Consider the following 21522-nt stretch of genomic DNA (forward strand, 5'->3'; position numbering starts at 1 on the left):
TTTTAATCATATTTGCTTAATTTGATAAATGATTGAAAATATGGCCAGAAAAAATAAATAAAAATATATAGGCGATAGAAATATGAGTGACAGCATCGCATGCGAAAATCAAATATTTTTACGCTCATGTAGATACATTTAATAGCAACGATAATAGCTTTCCAAGAAAATTGATAATTATCGATGAATTCTTTGTGAAGACCCTCGTGTAGGCAGAAGGGTAGATATTGGGGGATATAACGCGAAGGATAATGATGAGCGAGGTTCTCGACGAAGGGGTTCTCGAGGAGAAGTTACACAAACATTTTACAACGGAACGAGCTCATTAAATGTCTATTCGTCGCAGTGAACCGAGTTCCTCAACAAATAACTAACAAAGCAATCTCGTGAATACGGTTGCGGCAGGTGCCGCGGAAAGTGAGGCGGAAAGCCCGATGATTATGGAACTTGGCGTTGGATAAGAAAAGTTCTCGCACCTTCTTCGCTTCAGTGCGACACGATGCGCTCCATCAAGTCTTAAGAAGCCATTCTCATTTGCTCGCTTCTTACTCGGTTGTACTCATACATTACATATGCATTCAAGCAATATCGCTCTTAGTCTACAACCAATAGCGACAAATGATCCGACAAAATAGAAAATATCCATTTTATTCGATTTAAAGTGAAGTCTGTGTGCGACATATCGTGTCGACAATTTTTATAATGTATAGGACTATTGTGAAAGCTCGAAAAACCCGATGACTATTATACCTCGGAGCATTTTTATTATAACGAATATATAGAATCAACAATTTTGTGGAGAGTTTCAAAAGCACTTCTTCCACAATTATGTGACAATTTTCATGCATACGGAAGAATTGGACTTTATATAAAAAAATTCTGCTTAACTTAATTTTTTCATTTATATTTATATCATAATAATAAGAGTTTTGAGAATTATATATTTATGTTATTTCAGTATTATATTTATTTTATATATTGCACAAATGCTAAAAGACAAATCTCTTCAACTGGAAAAAATTTGAAAAATAAGAAGAAAGAACACGTTAAAAGTTGGCCGTATAAAGATAACGAATTGTTGTTCACTATTTTCCTCTCGAGAGATTCAAGCTGACTTTTCATCACTTTCTATCAATATGAGGAAAACAACGGCAGAACAAACCAAAGGCAGGAAAATCCCGTCGGATTCTTCCTCTCGCAGCTAGACTTTACACGTATTCGATTACCGAATCGGAAGTATCGAAAGAGCGGTCGTTTACTTTGGAAGAACCACAGCCGGCCGAGCGCGCGTGTTATAACTACGCTGTCACATAAATAAACCCGTTCGGCTTCGTATTTTGCGCGGCTACCTTCCGCCACTCTCAATGCTTTAATTTTGTCTGACGGAGTTTCGAGTAAGCCGAGGCGAGCGGGAGCTTTTCCTGCTTCCGCGAATTCCACGAACGCGTATCGACTGCTGAACGAGGGCCAAACTTTTCAATCGGAGCGACCTGCGTGTTGTTACAGTACTCGTTTTCCTTTTCTCCTTCTTTTTCTCCTCTCTTTCTCCTGCATTGATCAGCTAACAATACACGTTGCACCCGCACTATTTTTCTCTTTCACGTACATATACCAACGACTCTTACTCTTCAGCCGTACGGCCAGGATATCCGATAAATGTACCGATACGGTATCATAGCACACAAACATAGAGATCATTTACTAAATCTGAAGTTCTCTTAAAAGATACACTAAAGATTGATACTTAAATTAACATGAAATTGAAGTGACATTGCTACAGGTGGGAGAAATGTGAAGCTTTTATTTTTTTATTAAGAAAATTTATGAAATTAAATAAATAAACACATAATCGTCTGAAAACGTGTTATCCATTTTTTTAAATTTGTTACACTTTGCTAAAGAAAAAAAATAAAATAGTAAGGAAATACTTGTATATATAAATTAAAACTTTATATTTCGCGAATATACCATTAAGTTCCTTCCGCCAAGAAAATAGATATCTTTTTCAAACTCCATTTAATCAAGGCTATAAAAGCAATTAACGATTATAAAATTGAGCACTAAACCTGTTCAATTGGTTGATATATATCGACTGTTTTATGATGCATTAATTTCGCCGAATAAGTAGTCATTCGATGCGCAAGAAGTTTCTAAAATATAAGCATTAATTAGAGAGAAAAAAAAAGAGAAAAAGGGAAAAATATATAGAAGATATTTTAACACAATTTTCTTTATAAAAATTATTTTCATAAATTTTCTCCAAAGATCTTATATAGCTCTCTTAAAGTTATTGATTTATTAAAATTATATTTTCATTAACTATAGAGCTGCTTACGTAAACTTATCCGTTTAGTAAACTTGATAATATTCAGTAAACAGACTAACTAATAACACTAACTTTATTTGTATAAAATTGTCAGTATACGTTTGTTGACCGCTTCATGATTCTTGTATTTTATAAAACAATACATAGAGTATACTACATTTCGGATAGCGTATAATAAAGTTAGAGAATAAAGCCGCGCATTCTTTTGCTATACCTATGCACCGCCAGACAATCAACGCAATCGGCGCATCCGGGCCATTCAACTGTTTGTGTTTTTTTTGTCCTACAAATTTTTCCGCCGTTGCACCAAAAAGCAAGAAAAACAAGTTTTTCCGCGTAAAGTCGGGCGTGTTAGCGCGACAGATGTTGCATCGTCGTGAAGAGAAACCATTCACATGTGACACACGTTGCCTTAGCCGTCGTCGCTTTGTCTTCCTTTCGCATGCGTCTCCCAATCGGAAAATATATATATATATATATATATATATATATATATATGTATATATGTATGTACATATATATACGTACGTTTGAAAGTAAATATGCAGAATAATTTTATAAGTAATTAAAAATTTTTTAAAATTCTTAATACAAAATTTTTTTCATTTAAAATGTAACATTATACAGTAGAATTAATTTTTTTGTAGGTGAAAATGTAGAAAATTTCAGTGAGTTTTATTTTTTTAAATGGCATATTATATTATTTTATCCTTAATGTATAATATAATATAACGCAGTTGTTGATGTAAATTTAATAATTTATTGAAAGTTATTTTAAAAAATAATGGAAGATTGTAAATTAATGAGATCATTTTACGTTTATCAATATATGTATATTAAATTATATTAAGTTATATATTAATATCAGTTCAAAATAGCAACTATAATTTAATAGTTTCTGAGTGTGACTTTTTATATTTGATTTTACTTTGGCTTTTGAGTTTTGTTTGCATTTATTGACATATTTATGTTCATTCGTTCAATTAACTAAGATTGATGAGTAGAAAAATAATATAAATGTATCATTATACTAACGTTGTCAGTTTTGTTCAAATAGAATGCTGTAATATATTGCTAATTTCGCTGACAATTTTACGACAAATATCCATCATCTCATAAAAGTAATAAAAATTAATTCCATTTTTTCTTTAATAATAAAAGACATTTTGCATGATATGAATATTTTCACGACGTTGAAGTCATTATACTTAAATTTCCAATAATACGTTCATATTTATTTTTTAGTCATCAATCTTAATTAATTAAACAAACAAGCAAATGAACGTATAAATAAAGCTCAAAAGCAAAAAGAAAATTAAATATGAAAAGCCAAATATAAAAAATGAATAATTTACAGTTATTTCAAATTAAATATATTGGTAAATGTAAAAGAATTAATTTACAACTTTTCATTATCTTGCATCTTTTTTAATCAACTTTTTTTAATAAAACTAATGAACTTCTCAACAACCACTATCACACATTAAAAATAAAAACCTTAAAAAAATTGTTTATTGTATTGCATATAAGTTTATTAAAATTAAGTTTTTAAAAATTAACCTTCTCTATGTTTCCATCTAAAAAAAAAACTAATTATAATCACATAATGTCATCTTTCAAACTAAACTTTTATAAAAAAAAAACAATTTTTTATTTTTTAATTTATATATATATATATATATATTTCGCAGTAAACATTTGCGTACGATAACGTAGAACGCTAGCGCGTGCAACGATGCGCCAGCACGTACCTAAAGTACTCCACGTAAAGTGTTTGCCAACATTTCCCACCGAAAGCGTGATAGCGTCCCTTGATGAGCTCGTCACGCGGCTTTGGCAGCCGTCCTATCGAAGTGCAGTTGACAGGCTCCGCAGCTGCGACAACAACGTACGCAATCCGCATTCGAAGCCTGCGGCTCTAAAGTCAAAAAGTCTTTCATACTATATTTTCCCTATCTTGTCTAAAAAAAATATATCCCAAGTTTAAAAAATATTTCGTGGCACGACTAACACCTATATTTTTTCACATTTAGTGGCTCAAAAGAAATATTATCCTACAGCATGTTTAATAAAGCATGCGTCTATTTAAAGTTAATGTATCGAATACAATTCTCATGATTCTGTTAAAAAGAATCTATGATAGAAAAGTATTTTAAACTATCTCTTTGATGCACCTGTGCCTGTTGCAATTTGCGAAAATGTGCGAAAAGTTATATTACTTTTTTTTTTACTTGATTGAGCTTCATAGGTACGACAAGCTCGTCAAGAGTGGCATTCGTTTTTCCAAGTTACGGTAGCTTCACATGAATGGTTAGGTGCAGATTGTCACTCAAAAGCACAGATTTTTCAGAGCTAACTTCTTACAAGCATCTTGAACATTCTACTTTAGGTACTAAGCTATCGTGGAAAGCGTAATCTTCTTTCTCCTAATATACGTTCAAAAATATACAGAATTTATTTTTATTTGGCGAGCTGTACGTTCCTTGACAAATTCGTTAAAACAGCTATACTTTGACGTGACAGTCGATAACTGTGTATCGGCGTATCAATACGAACTTATATCCGAAGTATGCATTTTTCGTGTCAACATGTCGAACGCAGACGTCTTGAAATGAGAATATTACACTTCCGGTAAAAACACATGTTACACTCGAAATCTTTCGCGTTCGACGTGTTTCCATAACGCACGCGCTTCCGTGATGCAAATAGCATAATCCGGTTACACGTTGCAGGAAACGCACCGTTGCATCTACTCTTGTTCACCAATTGCATTGTATAACATGTTGGACCGTTTCTACTTTCGTTTCCAAACCACTTTACTAGCTCCGCTTCGCTATTACTTTACGAGTTTTACTTCCTTGCACAATCCTGAACCATTTCTAGTACTTCATACGAAGACAATATCGTACAATTTTGAACTTTTAGCTCCATTCGGAATATTGTACAACTTTAAACTACTTCTACAGTCTGCAGCAAAAGATAGTATAGCACTGCCTCTATATGATAATGCTGTTCTGAAATTACAGCCAATTTTGTATTCAAGTTCGCATTTTCTGTCATATTGTATTTGACAACTTAATAAACGTTCGACTTTGATGCTGAAATAACTGAACACGCCAGTAGAGTAGAAGATGATAAGAGAAGACATTACCAATTGTTTCCATGTATATGTAAAATATTTTGAGAGGAAAGGATGAGAAAACAAACAGCTATTATAGATTTTGTTCACGTTATCCTTGAAAAATTTGTTACCGTACACTGTGTGATTGTACAAACAGGTGACAAGTAGAGACTGCGAGTTGTAAAAATGCAACCCGTTACTCCACAGGCCGACCGTCGACATTTCCTTGTTTCACCGAAGCCCGGCCACAGTAGCGTCATAAACGTCGAGACCGCAAAAAGGCAAAGGCAAAAGCAAAAGCAAAAGCAAAAGCAAAAAAAAAAAAAAAAAGAACCAACAAATATACGCGAATTGTTCGGTGTACGTATTTCGAAATTCCGAGGGCGATGCGCGCGGCGGCTGGTGGTTGATTACAGTCGATATTCACAGTCGACTCGACAATGCGACGCGACGCAATGATCCTGATGCAGTAGTAAACTCCGCGATTGCGAACACCGTGGGTATATCGGCGGACACGACGGATACCAATCAACCGCGGTATGCATAACATGCGATGTGATTTAATAATTCCATACGCGTGTTCGTTTCACGTAGTTGCATCATAGTTGGAAGAAGGATTCATTACATTTACAGAAATGCGGCACGTTTCGTTTGTTGTGAACAACGGAAAAACTTTTACCAATGATACAAAAAAGAAAAAAAGCATTTCGTAGAAATATTATATTAAAATAGAAACGTGAAAAAGATTATTGAAAACTTGTTTTTGAAAATTTATATGTTTATTATAAATTTAAAAAATGATTGCGTGATGAAAATAGCTGGCAGTGGAAAAAATTAGATTTTAAATATAACGTAGTATTTACTTAAAAATATACTTAGATTTTTCTTATAAAAAAATTACAAGATTAATCTCTCCTTGAGACGTTACTCAAATATTTTTATTAAAATAACTTTATATAACAATAAATTTATACGTTAATTAAAATATCAATAATATTTTTCGGTAAGTGCATTGCATATGGTCACTTCTAATTCAACAATATTATCGCGCAGAATATTTCATATTGGCGATTTATTAAATTTATTCACACAGAAAATACGATCTTTCGCGATGATACAGTAACAATTTACCGTGTATATCATTTAGTACGGATTGTAATTTTGATAAAAAAATACAGAACATAAAAAATATTAAACATACTTTTGAATTCGTATTCAAAATGTGATAATATTATAAATATGATATAATATTAATTATCAAATACTATTTGATAATATCAATAGATATTATCAAATAGATATAATATTATACCAAACATGTATCAATGAGAGAGAAAGAGAGAGAGGGAGAGCACGTCTTCCGTTTTTTATATTTTATTTACAGAAATATGTGTATTTTTATACAAACAGAAAAAAAAACGTTTTGCAAAATCTGTCTCGATATAAATAACGTTACTTCACTGTGCAAAACTATAATGCTTTAACACGCAGCAGATTAAAAAATAGCCAGGATGATCTTCTCGAGCAAAATAATAAGAATACCGACGACGTACTGAATTTCCGCTTAATGTATTATTCCACCCTCATCGTCTTCCTCGGAGTATACGTATAAAGCGAAAGAAAAGAACGGAGATATGTAAACTACCTCGAGTTACATGCGCGATATGAAACTCAATTACATAATAGCTCGGCCTTATTCGTTTACAACGGTAGTGGTGGCTTACTCGCTTTAAAAGACCGCCAATACGTGTTGGATTATGACGTCAGAAGCACGGAAATATATATATATATATATATATATATATATATATATATATATATATACACGAACTCTTGTAACTTATATCCACGCGAATTACTCTTTGTCAACGAAAACTATTCTTTTTAACTCGATAAAGCAAGATCGTGGACCGTGTCACAAATTCTACTGTCAACTCCCTATCAAACGGAAAAATACATGATTTTTTTTTCCTTTTCGAATTGTCCTAATAACTGTGCTATCACATGTTTTATATAGACATCTATCTATGAGATGCGAACCACAATATCGATTGATAGGCTCCATCATCACTGAAAAATATGTCAAATAAATAGATAGCAGAATTTCTAATCTAACAAAAAGAAAAACTATTTGTTGAGATATAAAATTTTGAATCTATTTAATATTTAATAAACACGATTTAATATTTAAAGATCTTTAACACGAATAAGGTAAATTAAAAAAAAAATTCTTCTTCGGATACAGAATAAAGAATTTTTATTCAGTACAAGAATATCGCGATATTCGGTGTAATTAAAGGAATTCAAATTATATAATTAATTTAAAACCTAATTCTTGAAATATTCGAATATCAGAATAATTTATGCAGTTATTTTTATTTTCTCTCTGTTCGTTCTCGATATATCAATATATGTCAGTAATAATCTAAAGGAAGCTATGAATCTAACTCTGTATAACTTATAAAAATATAACGTCAACCCGTGTATGCTCTCAGCACAAAACGAGATCTTTCAATGTTATGACAAATCACTCAGAATAAGCCATCAACCGAACTAAAGAAAAATATAGAATTGTGTCACCGTTCAATAGAGATATTTTCGCGGACATTACATTGTTTGCTTTGTCTACGCTATCCATTTTTCTTTCCCTCTGAGGAATTCATCCGAAATTCGTGTGCACATTCGCCATTACATTGTAAAACGTGAGCATATTGGAATATTAATTTATTATTAATTTCATATTATAGAAGTATGCATTATCTACGTTTCCTTATAAAATGAATATTCATCATGTTATTATTCATGCGAAAATAAATGATAGGAAATTTCGGCGAAATCTCCTATCATTTATTACAATATTCGAGAATTTATTTATAATAAAAAACAAGATATAAATACAGAGAGAGAGAGAGAGAGAGAGAGAGAGAGAGAGAAAGAATACAACAGTATGTATAACAACGTAATACAACACGTTAGTACAACACGTTCATATAATTCTGTCTGTAAATGAAATTTTTACGCGAAAAAAAAATTATATCAGCACAAAATGACTGTTTTTTTTTTTAATTTAATTAAAGTTGCGATTTTTTTATGATTAATAATAAAATTGAAAAAGATAGTGACTTGTATGCAAATCGATATTTTTAAATATTGATTTCGATTTTTGATATTTGAACATGTCTCTCTTTTTCTCGAAAGGGTTTATTTCATTTTCAATGCATAATTTGAACCATCTAAATGTAAATAATTTCTCCAATTTTTACGAACGATGCTTTTTATGGTAACATGAATAATTAAATGAATAATTAGATGAAGGATGAAACAATGTTGCAAAGTGAAGTAATCTTGAACCTGTCTTATGCCTGTTTAAGTGTAACAAGTTTAAAACTCAATGTAACTATTTGCATTCACTTAGCATAATTTACTGGAATGTAATATGTATATTAGGTACACGTTTATATCCGCAGATTTTTTAAATTTATTTAGTCACGATATCTCTTTAATAACACTCTCTAATGAATCCTTTATAACTTTAACCTGAATGTCTGCTTTAATCATTAGACTTTGCATGAGAATTGTCATACATATTTAAACTTTTACTTTGTAGAGCAAATTTGTGCAATATATATTATATCCAAATTTTCTATTAGAATAATTTTAATTTTGATAAAATATTTTATAATTTTATTTTATATTATATTTTTTGTTTAACCTTTTCTCTAAATATCATAATACAAATAGTTTTAATTTTGAGAATATATGTCATATATATATTTTTACCATGTTTTTACCAATTCCAAAATTATGTAGAATTATAGTAGAAAATAATAGATATTACAATATTACATATTTATATAATATTAATAGAATATTATAGATAAAATTTGCCATGAATGACTTTTAAATAAAAAACTTTCAAAAAAATTGATAACTTAAATAATTCGATCTTAAAAATGTTCCATAAAAACATATGTGCATTTTATTTTTTTATATTAATTCTGCATTATATAATCTATATAATTTTATTTATATAATTTTATTATTGCAAAATAAATATTGATTAATCTAAATCTAAAAAATAATTTATGTATTTCTATATAATAAATTAAATATGACTATATATGAAAATATAAACTGAAACAACAAAACGACCTTTGACAAAATCCGCGCGTATAATAAGGTATACTCGTAATTTCAAAAAACTTAATTACATAGATAGGCAGATCAGAAACATACACTAAAATCATACAGTTCCAAGAAATAAAAATTTATCATTAGGAAAATATATGTTCGTTAAATAAACGGACAAGAGTTAGATCGCATATAGATAAGAGCAGTTTAAAAAAAAAAAAAATTATTAGCTCTGACAAATCATCAAATTTTTGGATCGGTCGAAGAATTCGAGAATAGAAGACTACGATAGCAATTTTGGAATTTGCTCTTTACATTTCAATTTATAGGCGCAACTGCGCAGAAAAAAAAAAAAAAAACATTTTCTCGATTCGCACGTGTACAAAGTCCATCTGTAAAATCCGCGAGTCGCGAACAAACCGTAAATCACATCAATCGGCAAGAATTCTTATTCCTCTGACAGAATCGAAACGCAGAAATTGGCGGTATACCAAGAGAGCACGTCGGTCGCAGCTCACGGACACGTCGTAATTATTTGCATTTCTTAATTCACATAATTCATTCTCTTGCAGGCTTGAGGAATGATACCGTCGCTATTCGCGTATTCCGTGCGGGTATTTCACATCTATTTCACCGCCTATTCTCGCCAATCTTCTCGAGATATACAGAGTGCGCCGAGGGTCGCGAATCTTCTCTAGAATACAGATTAGTACTCGAATACCGAATAGTGAATTTTCCTCATTAAAAGTCCAAATACATATAAACGTGTGTGTGTGTGTGTATATACAAAGTATTTCGCGGTTAAACATCTTAACTTAAAATGTGAATTTAGGATTCAAAAATAAAAAAGTTCCTCTAGAGAGATGTCTGCAGGGGAAACTTTATTCTTATTTATGAATCCTAAATTCAAGAGATTTTAAGTTAAAACATTTAATCCTTGAAATATCTTCTATATACGTGAATGTCGCGATTTTCACGTCTCTCTTTACTTGTCACCGTTAAATGCCTCGGCGAATCTGGAATAAACTTTTGTAAGTAGCTCTTAACACCTATATAAATGTCTGCAAGATTACAAGATTTTATCAGTAACTTTATGAACGGAAGAAGGACAAGGGAGGGAAATAGTCTTGTATTCTATCGACCATATACTTGGATATTGTCCCTGTTTCTCGACATCAAAACGAATGATACTCTTCCCGATTCGATCTCTGGTATTTCGCAGTCGAGAGAAGATACGCGACGTCCATTTTACCCAGTACATTCTCGCTACGGGGGATTGGAGAGGATGTTCCACTCGCGCTGAAAACTATCACAGCCAATGTCGATATTAAACTCTCGAATTTATAGCGCGCGTGTCCCGGTTATCGATCGAACCGCTAGGGACAATCGTCCACGCCTTCAGCGAAAGAGAATATTTCGCTAGAATATTATTAGCAGGAGCTTCTCTTTCATCGGGTTGTTAACTGCCCGTATATATATGTATGTATATACGTGTATCGCCGCAGTATTCACCGCCGACTCGAATTTACGACACGCCGAGACTGCACTTTGGGCGATTTATACTTCGGTGCTCGAACGACGATACCTGCACGTCGACCGTTTTGAATTATGGCAGGTTCTGGATAGAGAATATGTTGTTCGTAGCTTTGTGTTCGTTCACGAATATGATTTTTCCTGGATGACGCTATTAACGTTTAATGAACAGGCCAAATTGTCATTAATTTTATATCGCTATAACTATAATTATTTAACTAGTCATTTTATATATATATATATATATATAATTTTTATAAAGTTTTAATATTTATGTATCATATTTAATACATATTTTATAAATATATTCTCTATATATAAATTATTTTATAAAATGTTTCTAGAAAATGAGGTCGAGAAGGAAACTTTGAAATTAGTATAACATATATATCTAATATAATATTATTAAAATATTATCAAACTATGCACTTTGGAAAACTATTGTACTTTATATTATATAAGTTTAATAATAATAGAATTTTAAATACATTTTATTTATTCATTTACGTTATTAGATATGTACAATTTTTAATGTGTATTTTTCGATGTAATTTTGACATCATAATTTTTAACTGCCAAATGCATCTGTTATCAATTGAAAATAAAGTAATTAAAGTTACGTAAAATACTTAATAAAGGAAAATATATTAGAAACATAAATTAAATTGTACGTAATAAGATCGATCGCGCGCGCGATCAATTTGGAGCAGGCACTTCCTTTGTGCAAGAGAAAATAAATAATAGAAGCACAAAAAGAACGGATTAACAAACACAAAGAAAAATAATTCAATCACGAGATAATATATCAGATAATTGGCTGACGTAAAAAAGTATTGTCTCTCTTAATTATTTTTATATACGACAACGCGGTACACCAGTAGTGGTAATTAAAAAATCACTACGAGACGACATTACGACGATCTTTTCACGTGATAGAGGTTCCCTCCTCCTGTCCCTCGCTCCCTCAAGCCGAGATTGTGCAAAGCCAGATTTCCATTACGGTTTCCAAGGTGAACTCCAGAGGGAAAACGCACTCTTGCAAGGAACAGAGAATTAACGGAAACGTCGTCTCACGTAATCACACGAGCTTTTTCGCGAAACATTTTTTTGACCGCACAAATCATGTATAACTCATAAACTGAATATGTCGCGCGTCAATTTTGCAACAGCAATCTAGCCTTCCTTCTTGTGCAATTTATATCCCGTCCCTTAATTACACTAGTACGCCAGGATTACTGGACCGAGGTAGTGCGGATTAATTGGATTATCGACCGCCCTTGAATGTAATGCTTTTGCACGGAAACAGTTTCGATGTTTCCCGTAAGAAAAGTTCTTTTAGTTCAGTGTACAGAGGCGCGATTGTGCTAAAGTCAGGAAAAAGTTGTGATCAAAGTATCCAATAATCTTATCGCCTGCCCATAGCGAAAACTCGCTATGGTTTTCAAAGAAGGGAAAAAATGTTTTCCGTTGAATTCTCATTCGCATATTCGAGATAAATTTACCATAAAAATTCAGATTTAAGATACGATACGGTAAAGTCACGCACAAGAGATTCGGTCACGTGACAGGAAAGAAACGAGTTTAAAAAACCGAGTAAATACAATACTGCGAAAATACGATCGCTGTAATAAACGAGATTGGAAAAAACATAATAAAAAATAACGTAATAAAAAAAACCTGAAATTGTTGTACATTCGGAGAGTGTATAACGGTTATACATATGTATATGACGGCGCAACAAAAAGTTTTACGTGTATCCACCGAGCTCTCTATTGTAATTTTATAATTTTTTTTCTTGTTTTTCTGGCGTCGCAAAAAAGGGAAAGAAAATAAAATTATTTCCTGTTTTTTTTTTTACACGATTTACATGGTTAACATTATTTCATTTTGTAACATGACAATTAATATTGCACAACGTGTTAGAGTAAACAGCCTTTTTCATTTTATCGCGGAATTAAATCAATCTTTTATGTTAAACCGTTTTGAAAATCCGCCCGACTCACCAGCGAACGGTACTTTGAAAAGAATGCAATATCTCTGCATTTTATTAAAATTTCTCAAAAGTTATGAAGCTACCGCGAATAATACATAGTTAATCTCGCGTAATGAAAAATTTTATTTCACTGATAAAATAACTGCAAGCGTTTATAAATCAGATGTTTTTTACATCCATCCATAATTAGTTTACCACTTTGAAACAAACAAGTATTTTAAACACGCTTTAAAAAACACAGTGGTAATTTAAATAAAATTGTACACACACCAAGAAAAGGAGAAAGAAAAATAAATTATTTTTATATTCTTCAAAAGCAAAGTTGCCATTCATACTTTTGTTTTAATCAGAACAGCTCGTTTCGTAATTGTAGAAAGAATTTTGTTTAATACTGTTCTGTATGCGAATTTGTTTTTTAACACACGTTTCCTGTCGCAAACGCTCCTGAACTTTCCATTCAGAGGACGTTTGATATTTTTTACACTTTTCTAATAAAAATGTAACATGATAAAATATTGTATAAAAATATATATATGCATATTGATATATAAATATAGTTATAATTGATCTGTTTCTTAAATGTATTTCAAGATTGCTATTCTATTATCGCATTAATTTAGCAAACATTTAATTAGTCATTAATATATAATCAGATAATTAGATAACATTATTCATTAAGTGTAAAATATATACGACATGTAAAATTCAAAATAAATACTTATATATCTATAAAATACTCATTATGGTTGTATCAAGTACAATTCTTTTAATTTTCATTTTGTGAAAATTACGTTATTTGTTCCTTTTATGTTCTTGTCATTTCCTTAAATTTTTCCTTAATGTTTTTAAATGTTTCTAATTGTTCTGTAAAACATTTTATTAAAGAAATAAAATAAAATTAGCTTGCATTCTGACAATCATCCAAACGAAAAGAAAATATGCACTTTGTGTAAATATCCTCAAATTAAAAATTTCTTTTACAAAAAATACGAGAGAATTATCAATGTTTTTATCTCTTTCAATATTGTGAAAGAAAATTACATATTAATAAATTCCTAGCTGTCCGTAACTCACGGTTACAGCCGTTTTAGAACCTTAATAATAAATCGCTTTGTACAATTTTACTCGGCGGAAATTTCATTTAATTCCTTAATGCTATCTCGCGTAAAGCCCGGAAGTACAGCTGCTCTCACTGTGTTTCGATTTCCTTGCCGTAGGAAATTCTCGCGCGACACGACCAACAATATCAGAGCACGATCTTAACCGACGGCAATTCAGTGTTTGTTTCTGCATAGACTATTAGGCCAGACCGTCCAACGACTATTAGCGGCCACCGCGAGGAATTAATTAATCCTTTCATTAAAGCCGCTGCGGAAGACCACACGGATGCCGACTGCCTGATCGTGGTCGCAATGTCACACGGCGAGTCGGGTCTATTGCATTCGACCGATAGCCTGTATCCAGTCGATATGCTGTGGACTCCCTTCACCGGCGATCGATGCTCCACTCTGGCCGGCAAACCAAAGTTGTTCTTCATTCAGGTACATCTGACGGATATATTATAGTATGTATGTGTCGTGGGTATATATATGAATCGCGAATGAATCGTGCCAAACGGGCAAACAATGATGAACCGCACGTTCAAAGAGAAGCAACTCTCCGCTCTCGTTCATCCCAAACAGCCTCGTGATGGATCATCTCAAAGTGAATCGTCCGAGCGGTGTTACATGCTGAGTAATTCAGGGGAGATTTATACAGATCGCGTAGAGAGTGATTTATGAGTTAATATAAGCTATTGTACAAGCTGGCGTTTGTAGAAGTTAATCGTGCCTTTCAAAATAGATGCGATTAAAACATCTCCTCGATAGTTACTCTTTACATGATATCTCGCGAGAGCGTTTTACTCTTGTAAATATTTTTGTTTACATTTATATTTACAAAAATTATGTTTATTTATTATTTATTATTTGAATTTATAAGTGTGCCAAGAAACTTGAATATTTTTATTTGGCTCAAAGTTGTTTGGATCTAGTTTAGATGAAGCGAAATCGTGTCACATCTTTATGATTCTTGCATTGCCTTTACCTTTCGCGAAATTCCGGCCATATTTTAACGATGTTGCCACTAGAGGACCGAGCGAGACGGAAGAGAAAGGGAGAAAAAAATAATTACATTTTCCGGCTGGAAATTTTGATATACGATATTCTTGCGCGATATAAATTCAGTTAGCCAGAAATGCGATTGCAGATCCCGCATGTTTGAAATATAACAGTAAGAAAAATATCCATGTCGGTTGTCCTGATTGGAAAAACGAAAACAATTATATTCTGTTTTATGAATTTTAACGTATAGAGAAACATAAAAACAGAGTGAAGGCTATTGAAATTTATTTTTCTCTCCTATAATATTTTATTAATTCTAAATAAAATGTAAATTTTTTAAAAAATATAAATAATTGCTATATATATACAACTGATTATATTTGATACGATTTGATTTTCCTTTGTTCACTTATTATATTCAAAGCTTATATAATTAATTTCGATAAGTTTAAATTGCATTTTCTTAGTCTGCAATTCTTATAATTGTTGTCTGTGTAAGCAACAGTTTATTAATCTATTATTCATTGTCCATCCGCGTATTTTTCATCAATTTCTGCACGCGGCAAAGTTTTCTCCTGAATTTCTGTAATTACGCGAGATGGGAATAGATGACGTTGCGAAATAGATGATACCAAAATGGATGGCCGCTGCAAAGAGAAAGAAAGTTAACTATAAATACAACACTCACTTCCTGCTCGCTGGCGTCGCATTTGGAAATGCCATAATTGCAGCGATCTGTAATCTGTGTCTCAAAAAGAAACGATTAACTCGACGTCTAGTTGTGCACATAATTTCGGTAACAATGCCGGCTAGATCTAATTCTTTCTCGGGCACATAATCCTGCCTGGAGATCGTTTTCCATTTAGAGACATTTCCCATTTATCTGCCTCACGACGATCTCCGAGGGATTTGCGGACTCCTGCACATTAGTGCACCGTCGGGTTTTTAGCGGCCGCGGCCAATGAAATATGTGCATTCTGCAATGTAATGGAACCTGTTCGCGCACTCTAGGAAGCCGCAGTAATTAAGATTACTCTCCCGCGTCCCCGCGTAACGCAGCCGGTCGAAAGGGAACGACGGCAAAAACTGTTATTTGCATAATTCCCAAAGTAATGTACGCATGCATCGTTTCGAGGATTTTGCCACCGGACGAATTAAAAAATGCCAAGCGACAATTCGCGTTGCACAATATTCTACGTATTTTTTTTTTTTTTTTTTCTTTTTTTCTTTTCGTATTTTTCCATCTGCGATTATATTTCCATCACGCTTTTTTTCTGCATCGCGCGAATACACTTATACGTCGGCCAAATGCACGAATGTTTTTATCGGACGCATTTGGAAACTAGTGTATCCTGGACGTAGATATGTCATAATCGCGCGAGACAATTGCATGCGCGCATACATATTCAAGTAAAAGAAGATACAAGCAATTTCATGTAATTTCGCTACGGTACATGAACTATAATTTTATACGCTCTCATTTTTCTTAGCCAATTTATTACCGATCTTTATTTTTACAATTTCGCAATGAGAATTATGCACACAAAACGATTTAATTCTTAACCACCGTAATAGAGATGAAAAATAACCCCGATAAAAATATTTCGTACATTATCGGAGAAGAAATTATGCCTTCTTTTTAAAATTAGAGAATAATACAGAAAGGGAGAATTGAAAATTTAGATCTGAGACTACGCCCATAGCTTTAGATCGTTAAAAATCCGATCGGTATATCGAGCAATCGCAGAGATAGCCGTTCCGACAACGATTGTAATTTACTCTCCACGAAAGAAAAAGGATTGGAAAAAGCCAACCAACTGGCCAGATACCCTTTCGAAATTACCGCTTTCGTCTCAAATAGAGTCAGAGAATCGGTGATCCCAAAGATAAAGTGTGACGAAGATAAACGAGCACGATAAAGTTAGCGCTCGTAACGATCGATATGATTAGTGATTTAATCTCGTGTCTTCAAAAAAAAAGGAAACCGTACAAAAAAATGTCCAAAGTCCCAAAGAGATAATAATTCACACGACTCGGTCGTACATCTTTTAGAAACTCGTGCAAAAATAATGTCGAATAAAATGCAGAAACAGATGTATAATATACCTCTCGCTATATGCGAACACTTGACTAATTTACGCCTACGGAAACGCTGTTATTATTAATGAAGAAGATTAATTACACGTTAATGATTTATTCGATACTCATGTGAAATTTTAACGATGTAGATTATGAATACGGGGTTATCGTGATTTGCAAGCGATAGATTGTGCGGATGCAAATTTCAGCCGCGTTGTATCGAAATCGGTGCCAATTTCTAGCCGTTTAAAAGCTGCGTGCAGCCACGATATAGCCTCAAGTAAAGTAGACCCCATATATTTCTTGCCGCTCTTCCGCTCAAATTCTCCTTCGTCTTCCGTTAACGACGCTGTAAACATTGATAGATTTGTGTGTAATCGTCTTGTATGTTCTACTACCGATTCTGAAATAAAAACAATCGTAGCGCAATTCTTGTGTTTGACCATTAAACATTTAACCTTCCAACGTATCAAATGATCGTTGCACGTTCCCTCTATAAAAGTGGAAACAATTTTTAAGCTTTATCGAGGCAAACGAGATCCATTGGATGCAGTTTGTGTTAACATTGCCTTATTCTCATTAATAGTAACGTGAAATTATTCGTAATACGAGAATGTATGTATGATGAGTTGAATCTGCAATGTAAAATAATCAGATAAACTTCTCATTGAATTTATGTTTGAGTATTGTGTTATGCAAAAACAAAAACTACAATTTTTCATGGATAATATTCTATATACATTGCAAAAATAGATTGCATGTATTATAAGGATTAATTAATATTGCATTGTACATGACGGAGAGTAACTCGAGAACACATATATCGGATTCAAAACTATTAAAACCAATAAATCCAGCAATTTGTTATGTTTTCACATATTTCCTAATTGTATTTGTAATTGCATGTGGGATTGAATATTATCGGGCAAATATCGGGCAAATCTCGGCAAAGTTAAATAATTTTGTAATAACCAAGTTTTATGTTTATGTAAATTATACGAGATAAGCTGATAACTCGCGCGTATCAATTCTTTTACAAAAATTTAAGCGCGTGGCATCGCATAAATAATCACTCGGTTCAATTATATAAAAATAAGTTTTAGCAAAATTGCATTAGCGCATTCAGAATCTTTTGAATATGACTTGTTAATCGACGCAGAGCACACTTGCACATTTTGCACCTTTTGACATTGTTTCAAATAATATTGCAAATTTATTGCGCGAAAAAAACCTTTGAAGCATTTTAAATAAATCGTGATACGTTCTCGCGATTGAGAAAATCTAGAGCGGTCGTGAATCCCATGCATCTTTTACGCGCTGGGAAAATCTAGTATCGTTCACGCGCACGTTTTTCTTTGCCGCAGGCATGCCGCGGGTCGCAACTGGACAAAGGGGTGAAAATTATTCATGAGACGGATAGCAAGAGGACTACGTACAGCATTCCCACCTATGCGGATATCATGGTTGCGTATTCTACTTACGACGGTACGTATATGCGTGTAATATGTAAGAGTCTACAGGAGGTTTCAAAAACATTTTGATTGAAATCAAAACTTGAAGCAACCTTTGATTTTGGTCTTGCAGTTTTTGAAAAATTATTTTACCAAGGATTATTATATTTTGAATGATTCTCGTTTCACATAGCTTTTCTTATTTATTTCTTTGCACGATCTAAAAGTAAGGACAATAATTCTGAGTCGCTCTATAGATACACGTGAACTAGATATGTATTGTCGCGTGCAAATGCACGCATAAGCCCCTTTATTCGAGACGGAGATAATGCAGGGAATCTGAATGAAAGGAACCCCTTTCTGAGAATAGTATGACGCAGAGTTATAGAAATGTCGGATATATATGACAACTTGATTATTCATATTGATAATCTGATGGTCGGCAATTGTATTTTTGCCGACATGATCTTTCATTTGATTTATCAAAGTAAGAGGAGTTTAAAGTAGCATCAAAATAAAAATATTAAAACTTCTCGGAATAAGCAAAAGCTACAGAGATTAGGCAATAAGTATTAAAATTAATCATTAATCTTTTATGACAGCTGCTGTAAAGTAATAGATTCGTATGCAAATCATAATTGAAGTCAAATAGAAATGTCGATTGCATTAATCAAAAGTACACTGCGATTGAAAAGAATAACGCGATAATTAGGTACCGCTTGAACAAATAACAAACGACCTGGCAAATGGTGCTCGCTAATGAGGATGTTTACTCGGATTACAAGCCTTTAGGTAACCATCGTTAACACGCGCATAACGCAAACCTGCATTTGCAAGGATATGTGATAAATCAAACAGTTCCGTCAAACTCATACGCATGTAAAAAAGAAAATAATTCAGACTGTCAAGTTCGTGACTAGAATTAATTAATTAATAAGAAATCTTCTGGCGAAATCTTGTTTCAGAAGTCGATCAGCTTTATTAGAATTAACGATTTCTCGCTTAAAAGAAAGTATAATAATTGAATTACAACATCAAAATATAAAAAGTTACAAAAACCAATAACATTAAATCTTTGTTGAGGATTTGGATTCGCCAAGATATTTATCTTTAAATCTGATGCGTTACATTGTAAAGATACGTCTTATGGATATCTGTTATCACATCCTCATGTCTACGTTTCTTACCACGCTTTATATTCGCTTCTCAAAGCAACTAGCGTTAGAAATTCCGAACGATAATTGCATTGAAATGCGCTTTAAGCCAGTTTTCATACTTCGTCAAGCGTAAGGTATTACGGTTATTAATATAATATTAACGAGACATATATTCGATTACTGAACAATAAACAGATAGGAGGCGAATGCGAGTTAAGCGGTTCTTCTTGTATGTATGCATGTCCGTTTCTCTAGATTTCTATAGCGTCATAAGCTGCTTATTTCTGAATAATAATACAGATTATAACGTAGACGCGTGATGCACAGATAATCTATGTCAATTTCTCAATTATTTCCTTCCTCTTTCACGCCCCTAGCTAAAACTCGTTAATGAATGTAAACCAATGTTATTTGCAACTCAATACCAATCTGAACCAGTTAGGCTTCGAAATTTCCAATTATTATACCAATTACTGTGCACCTCTCCCTTTCCGCACAGCACGTTTGATTATCGCTCCGCATATTCTACAATTCGTCGAACGGAAATCCGAGATTTCCAAAGACAAATTCTCAATTTACAACTTATAGTATGAAAGGAAAAATAATTTCACGTTTCAGATTTGAATAGAGTCGAAGACGGCTACTATTCGAAATCGCAATCAAATGCCAAAAGGGCTTTGAGAAGCAAATTGTTACGAGAGTATCGAGAACAGTAACAACGTATGATGCAACGCGTACATTTTCGCGCGATTTCCGTCTGCGTTCAAACATTTGACCTGTAGTTGCTAATGGAGTGCGAGAATTTGTGTTGACAGTGCACGTCGATGACACAACAACGCGGTGTTATCCAGCGCGAGAACGTCAATCAGTCAGCTGATAAATCGATACAAGTACGTAATACTATTACAGAACTACGTACACCGTATACATGTACTCGTAATCTAAATATGATTATAATAATCCATTTTTCAAGATTTTATTTAAGATTTCTCCGTTTCATTATTTTTATGTAGAATCGAGTTTTCTTCGCGAAAATGTTATCGCGCGAGTGCAAACATTGCTTCAGTTTACAATATATATAAATTTTCAAATAATCTCTCTCTCTCTTTTCAAATTTAAAAAAATTCTTATTGTCAAAATCTAAAAAATTTCTAAATGATTGTATATTAATGTTATCTGAACGATATTAACGTAGAGTTCGAGTTGAAAAAAAAAAAAAAAAAACGTTTATAATATGTGTGAAATGACTATAATTTTTCTTTTGTTTTCTAATCTTGGTATTGAAAGAAAAGAGATCTATATAAAAGGCAAAGCTACAAGTGAATCTATAAGAAATAAATATGTGTGATATATCTGAAACAATGAAATTTCTCAGCGACTGCATCTATAAAACCACGCAGCTGTTGCTACATAAAATATATAGAGAGCATTGTGCAATAAATCGAAATAAACCACGAATTGCACTACGAGCAAATTTATGGTATATGTTTCGATGAGGAAAAAATTTTCAGTTTTTTTTTTTTTTTTTTAAACATTGCAGTGAGGTGTAAAATGGTATATCGATACTAGCAATTTATTACTGCATTTATTATTACGGTCACCATTGGAAACAAAGGTGTATTTAAATAA

General features: G+C 32.7%; 2 protein-coding genes across 2 annotated transcripts in view; one reads left to right on the forward strand and one right to left on the reverse strand.

The window, feature by feature from the left end:
* LOC140672407 (alkaline phosphatase) overlaps positions 1 to 21522 on the reverse strand; it is a 182593-nt gene that overhangs the window by 69210 nt on the left and 91861 nt on the right. The window lies entirely within an intron of this gene.
* LOC140672409 (caspase-1-like) overlaps positions 1 to 21522 on the forward strand; it is a 34518-nt gene that overhangs the window by 5880 nt on the left and 7116 nt on the right. The window contains exons 3-4 of the mRNA XM_072904555.1: positions 14470 to 14645; positions 18650 to 18770. Of these exons, the coding sequence (XP_072760656.1) occupies positions 14470 to 14645; positions 18650 to 18770 (297 nt within the window). The remainder of the gene's footprint in view (positions 1 to 14469; positions 14646 to 18649; positions 18771 to 21522) is intronic.

The sequence above is a fragment of the Anoplolepis gracilipes genome, chromosome 13, assembly GCF_047496725.1.
Source record: "Anoplolepis gracilipes chromosome 13, ASM4749672v1, whole genome shotgun sequence".
NCBI classification, from domain to species: domain Eukaryota; kingdom Metazoa; phylum Arthropoda; class Insecta; order Hymenoptera; family Formicidae; genus Anoplolepis; species Anoplolepis gracilipes.